Source organism: Hirundo rustica, chromosome 3 (genome assembly GCF_015227805.2).
Source record: "Hirundo rustica isolate bHirRus1 chromosome 3, bHirRus1.pri.v3, whole genome shotgun sequence".
NCBI classification, from domain to species: Eukaryota; Metazoa; Chordata; class Aves; order Passeriformes; family Hirundinidae; genus Hirundo; species Hirundo rustica.
The window spans coordinates 98,878,514-98,890,811 of record NC_053452.1 but is presented as its reverse complement, the minus strand read 5'-3'; the positions used below and the strand labels follow the sequence as shown (position 1 = coordinate 98,890,811).

The window sequence follows — 12,298 nt, the reverse complement described above, 5'->3', positions numbered from 1 at the left end:
CCATCTATTACCTGGCAAAATAATGGAACAGTTTATATTAAGTGCCATCACACAGAACTTACAGGATGGCCAGGGTATCAGACCCAGCCAGTACAGGTTTAGGAGAGGTAGGTCATGTTTGACCAACCTGATCACCTTTTATGACCAGGTGACCCGCCTGGTGGATGCAGGGAAGGCTGTGGATGTTATCTATTTGGACTTCAGCAAAGCCTTTGACACTGTCTCCGACAGCATACTCTTAAACAAGCTGGCAGCTCATGGCTTGGACAAGAGCACTCTTCGCTGGGTTAGGAATTGGCTGGATGGCTGGGCCCAGAGAGTAGTGGTGAACGGTGCTGCATCCAGCTGGGGCCAGTCACCACTGGTGTCCCTCAGGGGTCTGCTGGGGCCAGTTCTGTTCAATATTTTTACTGATGACATGGAAGAAGGCATGGAGCCTTTCATTAGTAAATTTGCAGATGACACTAAGCTGGGAGTGTGCGTCGACCTGTTGGAAGGACGAAGGGCCTTGCAGAAAGACCTGGAACGGTTGGACAGATGGGCAGAGTCTAACAAGATGAGGTTTAATAAGTCCAAGTGCTGAGTCCTGCACTTTGGCCACAATAACCCCCTGCAGCGTTATAGGCTGGGGACGGTGTGGCTGGACAGTGCCCAGGAGGAAAGGGACCTGGGGGTGCTGGTGCCAGCAGCTGAACATGAGCCAGCAGTGTGCCCAGGTGGCCAGGAGGGCCAATGGCATCCTGGCCTGGATCAGGAATGGTGTGGCCAGCAGGAGCAGGGAGGTCATTCTTCCCCTATACTCGGCACTGGTGAGGCCACACCTTGAGTGCTGTGTCCAGTTCTGGGCCCCTCAGTTTAGGAAGGACGTTGAGATGCTTGAGCACGTCCAGAGGAGGCAAAAAGGCTGGTGAGGGGCTTGGAACACAAACCCTGTGAGGAACGACTGAGGGAGCTGGGGTTGTTTAGCCTGGAGAAAAGGAGACTCAGAGGTGACCTTATCACTCTCTACAACTTCCTGAAGGGTGGCTGTGGTCAGCTGGGGGTTGGTCTCTTTCTTCAGGCAACAACAGACAGAGCAAGAGGACACAGTCTCAAGCTGCGACAAGGGAGATATAGGCTGGATATTAGGAAAAAGTTTTTCACTGAAAGAGTGATAAAGTACTGGAATGGCTTGCCTGGGGAGGTGGTGGAGTCACCATCCCTAGAAGTGTTTAATAAAAGGCTGGATGTGGCACTTGGTGTCATGGTCTAGTTGAGGTATTAGAGATGGGTTGGATTCGATGATCTTGAAGGTCTCTTCCAGTCTAAAAATTCTGTGATTCTGTGATCTTTCCCACCCCATGCCTCGCAGTATTTGTCGCAGGAATAGGACCCACTTCTTCTAGGAGATGACAAGAAACTAAATTGCATATATCCAAAGGCAACAGCAAGGATGGCCCCAGGATGAAACTATGAAACCTATCATATCTAGGCTCACTTCTAAACACAACCAACCTGTGGTCAGAACTATGTTTCACAGTTTCATCCACTCACCACGGATCCCACAGTGTGTTTAATCTGCATTTATTATTCTCTCCACACTAGGATGAAAGCATTAGGAGATTTCTTGAATATCCTACATGTGATACAGAATGATACTATTCTGTGGTGAGTTATAGAGGCATCTTATCTGACAGTTCCTTCTGATGGAGCACATTGTAAAATAGATGATATTTGGTCTCACTTACTAAAGACTGTTGTTATTCACAGTTTTGCTAATGTGACATAATACAACAAAGACTGTCTGATGAAATGATAAATACATACCACCTCTGAAGAGTGAAGTATCGATTGATACAAGGTGTGGTTGTGAGGAGTAAAACATATTAAGTATTGCCAGTAAAACGCCCAATGATTACATACTGTGATCTTAAAACTTAGAAATGGGGCTAACATATTGTCATGATCTTTAATTTAAAAAGACTAAGAGCCTTCCAGTTTTCCACACATTTGTAAAAAAATCCCAGAAGAAGGTCTGAAGTGACACTATTTAGGATATGAACGAGAATTTGCCTATTGTTTTATAACTCAATACCTCCTTTAAGTAAGCCACTAAACCTACTTGCTGGAGTATGTTTTTCCTTTAATGCACCACAGTATAACTGTACTTCTCTTCATGGTCACTGCATTACACATTTTCATATTTCCCTAATCACCACCTTAAGTACTTAATTCGAAATAAGCATAAATAACCATGATGTGTAGAATGCTGAAAATTCAAGAAAGCCTAGACTAAAAATCTTAGTTACAAGGAGTGGATAGTTCATAAATACTTTGTTCTGGGGAGAGAGGACAGGGATAACTAACTTATCCGTCCTCTCTATCTAGTGCAGTTGTGGAATGATTATGAAAGCAGAGATTCACAGTGCTATGAATCCAGAGAGCTGTACTGCAGCACTCAGGCAAATAACATGATGATTCATGCAGTCTTTCTCCTTTAAATCATAGATGAACCGAAGTCCTCAGGTATAAGTCCCTTGTGTCACTAGCACAAGCTGTTACCTCGTTCTTGGCACCATTTTAATTGTATTATACCCAGATTAAAATAAATTCCAATGCTTTTCTTTTATGAAGGGCAAGTTCTACAAAAGGTAACACAACACTAAAGTGTTGTAATGCGTTAATTTGGTTTATATTGTGTTTTATTTGATTTGTAATCTGTTTTGTGTTTTTTTCCTTACTCATCTGTAACCTAACTCTTCCACTCCCACTTCTCCCTGACTGGATGGTGTCTTGTCCCTGCCTCTGGGCCCTGCCCCTGGGGAAAAAGCCCCTGGGGGGGAGGGGGGCGGGGCCCGAGCTCTCTCTGGCCCGGAAAGCGACTGGGGGAGATATCCAGCCAAAGCAGGGCAGAACTAGAGAATAAAGCAGTATTTTCCCCCCGGACAAAGAGCAGGTTCTTTCTTTTGCCATCAGCGGTCGTCTAGTCTCGTGGTGAGCTACCACACTAAAGAAAACTAAAAAGTAAAAAATGTGTCTTTAATTAGAGTGCATTTATAATATATATGGAAAATACTTAAGTATTTATTCCTTAGAGAGATAAAAGCCTGGTAAGATAATGTCAAAAGCGATTTTAGCTCAGATGAAAAGAACTTGAGAAGTTTTTAGGACACTTCTATGGTGATTTAGTGAAGTGACAGGCATTTTGTAGATAGACTTTCGAAATGATACAATGCACATCATCAGCTGTATGTTAAATTAACATTCCCCTCATGCTGCTATATTCAGGATATACTTTCATAGTCACATAAGCCCATAGTTCTTGTAAACAGAAGTCTACAGTGAGAGATTACATGGCCTCCCCTTCCTCTCCTGCTGTATTTCCACATTTTTCCTTGAGTTACCCCTTGTTCACAGGAAACAGGAAAGCTGTTTGATATCAGTTGATAAAACTGTGTTCCACCATTTCTTTGTCATTTGGTTAAGTGCAGTAGTGGTGCGCAGAAAAAAGACAGAACCCATTTAAGAAAGGTTATACAAAGAAAGGGAGATGAACAGGAAAGAAAGACTGCCTTGAACTGCTACTAAACTGTCACTGGTCAGGATAAAGGGACGCAGCAGGTAGAGTTCAGTACCTAGGAAAGATATTCCCAGGGTGCAGGAGACATGACTAATTTCCTGTGTCTGGGTGAATCACTTTGCCTTCACTTGCTACCTCCAAAATAATATACCCATCCATCTCAAAATTTAAGGAGCTGTTTAACTATGAAACACAATTGAAGCATATTTAAAAAGGCAAAAACAGAATAACAGAATTCCTTGATTCAGGTAAGTAATGCAGAACAGACGTGACATGAAATAAACCTAATTAAAAGCTGAGGATAATGAAAGTAGATTTTAATAGTTATAGGGCCTACATCTAATCAAAGTGGGTTTTTTTAAATTTTCAAGTGTCAATCCTGATAAGATTGTTCCCTTTTAAATACTACTGTAGTTTTTTTGGCCAAAAAAGAGGTCAGTAAAAGTAAGATAATATGTTTGGAGGTGGTGGGTTTTTTTGTTTGGTTTTTTTTGGTGGTGTTTTTCTTGTGGTTTTTTTTTTTTTTTTTTTCCCATACTAAAGTCACAGTTTTACTTTAATAAATTATTATTATCATCAAGTACCTGCCCAAGGTACCCAACAGTTCCTGGGCATCAAGCATAGTGTTGCAATATTATAAATGGTCACTAGATGGCAATAGATGGCGCTGACTTGGAGAATGAAATAGTTTTTTCTTCGGTTACATACACTTGAAGCATCCGAACGAAAACAAATGCAATTTTTAAAGTATATGATGCAACAGCAAAAAAGGGTGGAACCATGTTAAATTAATATAATTGTTCATGGGAAAACTTACAAAAGTGTGTTTAAAACTAATTTGAATAGATTCATGCTGAATACTCTGAAAGGTGGAGAAGATGACTACAGTACTGCTGCATGTTACAATGGTCTGGGGATATTCCTGAAAACTGAAAGACTCACAAGTACCCTATCGCCAATGCACTGAAATGCAAATTTCAGATGGAAGTAATTATGCATTAATATGCAATAGTGGTTAATTTGAAAGTTACTGTGAACCATAAATTTCTAATTTAACAGCTGTGAGATAGGCCCTAAATACAACTGGTCTTAAGAAGTACCTGAACTGCAGTATTTCTGAAACATCATTTCCAAAAAGATGATAACTGGTATTCACAAATATATTTCTCTTACTCAGAGAAAATAGCACTAACAAGACCAAACCAGAGAAAGGTGAGAACAGTGTGTGCATGAATATCTGTGTGTACACGTGAAAAACACCACTGCAGAAGTTAAAAAAGAATTCACAGCAAAAAAGTGTACTTTTGTATACAATGTATATTTACACTGTGAAGTGTAAATATATACCAGTTATTTTTTTTATTTATATATTCTACTTTTTTTGGGATAGCAGCTCATGCTTTTCTTCTTGTTTACTGAAAAAGAGAATGATTTTAAAAATGAACCTGTATCATGTACCTGCTTCAAAAGACAAATTGTTTTAATGAACAATTATTTCTAAGCAAGACAAAAAATGTTCTTTTTACAATATACTTATGAAAACAAATGTGTGTTTCCCCTAATTCTCACAACAAGAATATTCCATTTCATGTAAAGCTGTATAACTGGCTCTTATATCTAAAAAAACCAAAAAAAGAAACCATACTTTTTTGGGGTATTCTAATATTAAGAATGGAGCCTTGTTTAGGAAGTAGCTCAGTAAACATCAGAGGATGAGATCTGGCATGACCTTGGGCAATCGAAGTGCAGGGAGCCAGGCGTGCAAATGTTGGCCTGTGAAGATTCTACTGCTGACAACCCTGCTCCAAGGCTGCTGTGCTAATTGATTTGTAAAGCACAGTTAAGCTCAGGGAAACAGCAGTTTACTGCAAGAATGGCAACATCCCTGTTTTCCTGACCACAACGCGATCTTGGCAGAAGTTGTTTTATTTCTACTTCCTGAATACAAGGAGAAGCTAAGAGTGTTGCACCAAATGAAGTACAATTGATTAAAAACCGTAAGAAAGAATCAAGGGGGAAAACCCCAGCAGTGAAAGCTAGTCACTTGTGCTTTTATTGCTTTCTCTTCCACCCTTACCCACTAGTGAGGATTTAAACTTGAAAGAAGACATATTACAACTGAGATCAGTTGACAAGGGGGGATGTACTTAGACGTTCTGGATCTCTATCAGATACAAAAGCTACAGTGTCATTAAGGCTCACAAACAGAGCAACATTCCTAGTGCGCAGTTTGAAAAAGGCAGAGCACATAATTGCTTTTAATTAGAGCATTTAGTTAAGTGTTTGAAAAATTCAATTTAAAAATGCAAATTCTGTATTGTTATTGCATGTTCTCTAGGATGATTTGAAGAGAAATAAGTACAGATATGCTCCCAAAGAACATTACTGCAAATAGCTATCTATTAAATTAGACATTATTAAGCCTAATTAATTCTTCACTAAGCAAAACCTTCATGTACTGTCAGGTAGTCTTCCTTTATCTCTGCACCAGTAATTCGCTTGCATTTTCTCTGACATTCTATTCTGGAACATACGGTACCTCTGCAGCTCTGCCACCCACGTACCTTCATCATTAGCAGACAGTTTGCCATAGAGTACATCACCCGGCCCAGACGTGACCTCCACAGCTGAACAGAGGCTGCAAAATAAGAGCAGCTTGTGAATTTGCCCAAATAAATTAGAGGTTCTTTCTTGCCATCAATTATTGGTCCTATGAATTACGATTTTGAAAGGTCCCCCTCGTTAACACCACTGGGTTTTAGCCTAGAATTTTTAATCCTCAGCCCTGCTGCAGCGTCAGAGAATTCTGCATCTCTCCAAGGGAATTACTCAAGCAGCTCTGGGTACCATGCACAAGGCAACGACACAGAGCAATAGACAGTCACTCAGCTCTCAGCTCAGGCCAAATATTAAACATTGAAATAAGCCACACATTTTCCAGCATCAGAAAAAAAGGTGCATAAAAGGATTCAAGTGATAATGAGCAACAGTTTAAAAACATGTAATCTACAGCATTAAATGTGATAAATTAAAAAATCAAACATAGCTAGAATGTAATTTCAGAGCCAAAATATGCAGAGTGAGAAATGTCTGAGTCTGGGACTGTGTGTGCTTGCCTCTGGCTGAGAGATATGCTGAAAAAAAATCTGCCAAGCTTGTCTGCTTTCCCTATTCTTCTGGAGCTTGCAGGCATTAAAAACTGCAGCAGATTTCTCTCTTGCTTTGCAAACAGACTCCTGATGTTGTAAGAGAACAGTTCACACAGACCCTTATTTTCTCTTGTGTTACAGTACACTATAGATCAATGCTAGAAATATTTCTCTAATCCTCAAAAATAAATATTAGGACTATTCATTTAGTACATTTGAAAAATACATGTATTTCAGTCAATCAGCTATCAAGGTCACTGTAACGATTTGAAAGAGCGTAGGGGGAAGGGAAAAGAGGCTATTTCAATAAAATTGTGATAACTGAGACCACTCATTTGTATCATTAATGTAGTCAATGATGAAAGCGCGGCAGATTACACAGATAATTCTTTCAGCACACAAAGTCATTACAAATAAGAACTTGATGAAATGTCTACTGCCTTTCCTAAAAAGGAAAACTCCTTCCATCCTCTTCAACAATAAAACAACAAAAAAAAGTCCAACTCATGAATATTCTCAAATTATCTTTGTCAAAAAGAGAGTTATAATGTAGGGTCAAAGACTGAACCCAGTATTTTATCCACTGTATCTTACAATCATTCATTACTCCTAGATTTTTTTAGAAATTCCCCCGTGACCACACATCCCTAGTGCTACTAATGGAGACAATACTGTAAACCACGAACAAATACTTCATGACACATTTCCTTTTTTCCTTTCCTTGTGGATACCTGTAAAATCTGAACATAATTAAATAACTGCCCTTCATTATCTCACTTAAGTAAATATCTCCTTTTTAGCACATCCTCGAAGTTTGTCAGCTTCTTAAGACTTAGGTGACAACAAATTAGATGTTGATTCCTACAGTGGAGACATCCACTGTAATGTTCCACATTAACAATCAGCACCAGCCACAGTTCTAAAAAAAGGACTGCAAAGCAGGCAAATCAGATGTCTTCAACCTGTGCTATAAACTGAACAGGAACCTGGTCTGGAAGCTCTGTGGGAAGAGGATTCTTATGACTGGCAGAAAGGGGTTAAAAAAAGAAAAAACCTGCAACGCAGCGAACAAAACCAAAACCCAACAGCAGATCACTGTGTTTTACTGAGATGCTTGAAAGACTCTCTGCAGGTCCATGCAGCCATGCTTCCACTCTAAGCATTTGCTTTTCCTTGTTTTTATCAAGGCCTCTGCACTCCACACTGCCACTCATTTCAGTAGGCACGGTGAAGTTACAAAATCGGCATCTTACAGAATGCACTACCAGGCAAGTAGCGCAATGCTGAATCTCTCTACCTGCTGAAAAACTGGCAAACGAGGCGTTCTGTTATAGGATAGAGACGTCTGGTAATCAACATGGTAAGTTGACTGGCATTGCATCTTCTTACCTCAGCAGCATGGAAATTACATGCTAAGCATAATCCCCATAATGAATTAGGGTTGTCTTCACATAAAGTTAATAAGGTTTGCTTCAGCAAGTCTCAGATGAAAAAAAGCAAACCCATTATTAAGCCTCCTGGAGCTCCAAACGCAGAGATGAAGCAGAGAGGGAGCAGACCTGGCTGACCTCCACAGACAACAGCAGTCAACAGTCTCTGCAAAGGTCCTGTGGGCTTTTTCACAGTCTTAAACCTAGAGGCAGCTGCACAGTAGACATGTAAAGACCACTCCAAATCTTCTGCAGCCATATCCCTTGGTAACTACTAGCTGCTGCTTTTTTAACTATGCCTCCTCCTAAGCCCATCTGAGCTCTGAAGCAGAATCAGAGAGGAAAAGCAAGGAGCCAGTAACTCATGAGTAAGGCGGACTGCAGGACACAGGATTAAATACAGCTAAGAAAAAGTCCTTGTGCCTTAAAGGGAGATCAACACCTTGGTTTTATAGTTGTAAAAAACAAAAGATGTGGAGATAAGGATGAAAATTCTGGCAGAAAGTGCTAACAGGGAAAATAAGCAGGAGAACAGAGGCAGAAAGAATATCAGATACAAGAGAAAAGAGCAGAAACTCATGAAGTGTTGTGTCTAATTTCAATGTAAGATTATTTCCCTTCTCCCTAAACCTTTTGAGAAGAGCAGTAAATGTATTCATTTGACTCTATGTGCAAATACCTTTATAATATATGCTGTTCACATGTGTTCACGTTTTTAGGACGCATTCAAACGTGTATCATGTCAGTTACAGTGACACACTACAGCAACTTTTACATCCAGTCAAACTGAAGACCAGGTAGAAAAATAATTCAGACAGGTCTGCACCCTTCCATACAGACACGGTTTTAAGGAATTATTTATAATTTTTTTCTGTTATTAACTCTATCCAGCCTCCTCTATCTCAGAGCCAGACTTTTACTCTCCACAGGCTGTGTGAATGGTCTCCTAGAAAGAACTTGGTAACATTCCTTAGACTGTTAGCTAAAGGTGAAAGTTTGTTTTCTTGGTGTGTGTTTTGAACTTGCTAAGCATCATAAGGGGTCCATACAATCCATAGCAATGCATAAAATGTCTCCTCTTGTTTAATTTTCAGTAATACTCAAATGACCTCATTAGTATAAATTCTGTTAGGGGCAAAAAAAAAGCTTGTCCCGATCACTCTTTTTTGTGCAGTAATTTGCCCTATACTATTGAAGCAATATCATTAAGACAGAAGGAACAGGAGGAAACATAACTGGACATAAAATAATGAAAATGATGATGTAATCTAAATATTATTCTAAAGAGTGCCTTAGGTATTTCAGGAGTCTAAGTACCATGCAGGTACAGTGAGACTCAGCCATCTGTGCAGCAGCACCCTAAGACAGAGTAGCCACTGTACGGTGGTAGTTCAATCTGAAAAAACTGAGTGGATGGCAGACATGAGGTTTGAGAGAATTCACTCAGCTAAGGCTAAAGATGTAACACCCGTCTAGCTGCAATAGCAATACACTTATATATTCACCACAAAAGGATAACAGCCATGTTGTTTCTCCTAAGTAAAAAAAATAACTGATTTATTGCATGAGTTTGATCAAGGGCAAAACTGTGAAATTAATTCCAGCAAAAAGTAGTACAAGGTGTATAATTTCAGAGGCTGAGCAGGCTATAAGATTACAAAACTACAGTTTTAACCATCTGGGGCAGTCTTGTGAAAACAACTGGCACACTTAGGCAAGCAATAAAAATACACTGTCTGTGAAAAAAATGTTTAAAGGATACTTACCTTGTCTGTTCTCCTGTGTAATGTTAGTCATACTTCCATCTTCAGCTAAGCCTTGTTCCAAATTTTCTAGTATCTGTAGTAATTTTTTTAAAGTAACCAACATGAGTTTAAACAGCACTATATATTTAATACAAATTATCTACAATGGACAGTCTATGTGTAAGCCAATTCATGCAGGAATGATCACCTAGGTACAGTTCAAAATTACTGGTTATTACCATAGCTAGATCGATTGCACAAAGTAAGAAAGTCATTGTACTGTAGAAGGATGTTAGAGCTGAGTTTATGATACTTACAGAACATTAAATGTGAGCACACTCTAGGGTCATACATACTTTGTTAAGTAAAACAGGAAATACGCTCTACCAGAGAATGAACATTAATGACCATAATGGAAGTCAAAACTGATTTTTTTCAGAGAAGGCCTCCTGAATTCTTCACCTTAAGTGTGGCCTTTAGTTTCTTTAGTTCCATGTTTTTGTCTTTAATGAAGTACTCCTCTTAGTTGTTACTGCAATTTCCTTTTCAAACTTCGGGATTTATTGCTTTTTTTAATGTATCATAGATTTTAAATCATATAAATTGTTGAGCGAATGAAACATTTGTTGTTTTATTAGAAGAATGGAAATGCGTACTTAATGAGGCTTGTGTCCAAAGCACTTTTAAAATATGCATGCAAGGCTCCATTTGAAACACAAGGTAATTTTCCTTTTCCTAATTCCATTACAATTCTCCAAATTCATTTTCCGAATCCCACAGATGACCCCGTTTTTCCTGTTACAGATGCGTAACTTTGGTTACACATGATGCCTGAGATTTCCTTCAAAAAACTATTAGGGCCACTTGCTGTTTAATCAGCCACTCTGATTGCGGCTCATTGTGGTTACCCAGAGAAGGAAATACAAGGCACTTCCTCTTCTGGGGACTGAGCACACATCCAAATGAAGAGCTTTCAGTTTCTGGCAGTATAAGAAGTAATTGTCTTTTCCTAGACCAACTAAGTATTCCAATTCTGCTCAGTGTTTCACAAAGGAACACTTCAAATCAACACAGGAAGTCCTTGAAAAAGAACACAGGTAGAATTAATCTGGCCTTGGAAAGTGTGTTGGTGTTTTCTACAGCCAATCAAGATAATCTGCACCTCCAGAAAATCATCTCATGCCACCAATTTCAGACATATTAAGCTAGAAGAAATTGCTCTGTGAGATATCAAGCCCTTTTCACAGACCAGAGTGAAGTTTTGAAGTTCACTTCATAAATTCAGCTACAAAGAACTTAAGAGCAAGGAGAGATATACAATGAATGTAGAACATTTACCACCTGCCAGCTGAGCCAGGCTAATTTTCCTCATAAGAATTGTTAGACTATGACAAATACAAGGTAATATGGTTTACTGTAAACTTTGGTCAGAGGGTTAGACTGAGCTGCCTTACCTCAGCTTTTGAGAGGCTATGAGCATACACCAGTAGACACTGCAGCTTAGCTGACAGGGGGCAATTTATGAGCGGGCAGTGGCATGCCTGCAAGACTGACTCTCAGTCCCACTTTCAAAAGCAGTGCAGCCACCTAGGAAGCACTTAGAAACCAAAATGCCACCTCCCAGTGTTAAATGCCTAGTGTATAATAAGACACCTTGTCAGGAAAAAAAACAACATTCTTCTCTCCCACAAATCCAAACCACTCTATAATCTGCTTTCTGTGGTCTAAAAACCCTGATCTTTCTCTTCCCCTACAAAATACCAAGTAATTTCCTCTCAGATTCAGTAAGGCCCAAAGTTCTACCCTTGAAATGGTATAAACACAACAAGGGGCCTTCACCAAGGCAACATGCTGTCTTGTTTAAAAAGACAATGGATTTCTCTGAAAATATTCTCACTAACATAATCAAAAAAGGAAGAATTAGGTATTAGCATACAATTAGAGTATTACATTAACCATTCTGTAACATAACTTGGGGATCTCTAGCCATGACCTCAAGCTCAACATCATTAAAACAGAGCTCAGTGATAATTTGAGGCTAATTGTTTTATTCCCTAGGTTTATCTCTCTTTTGCCCTTAAATACAAAAACATCACCTGCAGTTTTCCAGTATTTGGGCATTTCCCCATTGTCCAAGAATTGTTTAATTGTAACATTAATGATTCTGACAGTTTCTCAGTCTAAGTTATTGCCTTTAGTCAATATGAAATATTTAGGTGGTGAACTGCTTATTCTATATCACATGACATAGCTTTAACCACCCATGTTCCTACTATGAAGGAAAATATGACTGAACACTTCTACCATTTAATTCATCAGTTTTACATACGACCTGTGCTTTTTCTTGTTTTGAACATTTACTGTTATGCACACATTAGTTTCACTGGCTAGTATCACTTCACTGAGTCTTCTGTT

The 12,298-nt window shown here is 39.2% G+C and overlaps 1 protein-coding gene across 3 annotated transcripts in view; it reads right to left on the bottom strand.

Moving 5' to 3' along the window:
* The window catches only part of TRAPPC12 (trafficking protein particle complex subunit 12), a 52,461-nt gene that overhangs the window by 11,593 nt on the left and 28,570 nt on the right, over positions 1-12,298 (bottom strand). For all 3 annotated transcript variants that reach the window (XM_040058078.1, XM_058419658.1, XM_040058079.2), the window contains exons 7-8: positions 9,905-9,977; positions 6,124-6,197 (exon numbers count right to left, since the gene is read on the bottom strand). In XM_040058078.1, the coding sequence (XP_039914012.1) occupies positions 6,124-6,197; positions 9,905-9,977 (147 nt within the window). The remainder of the gene's footprint in view (positions 1-6,123; positions 6,198-9,904; positions 9,978-12,298) is intronic.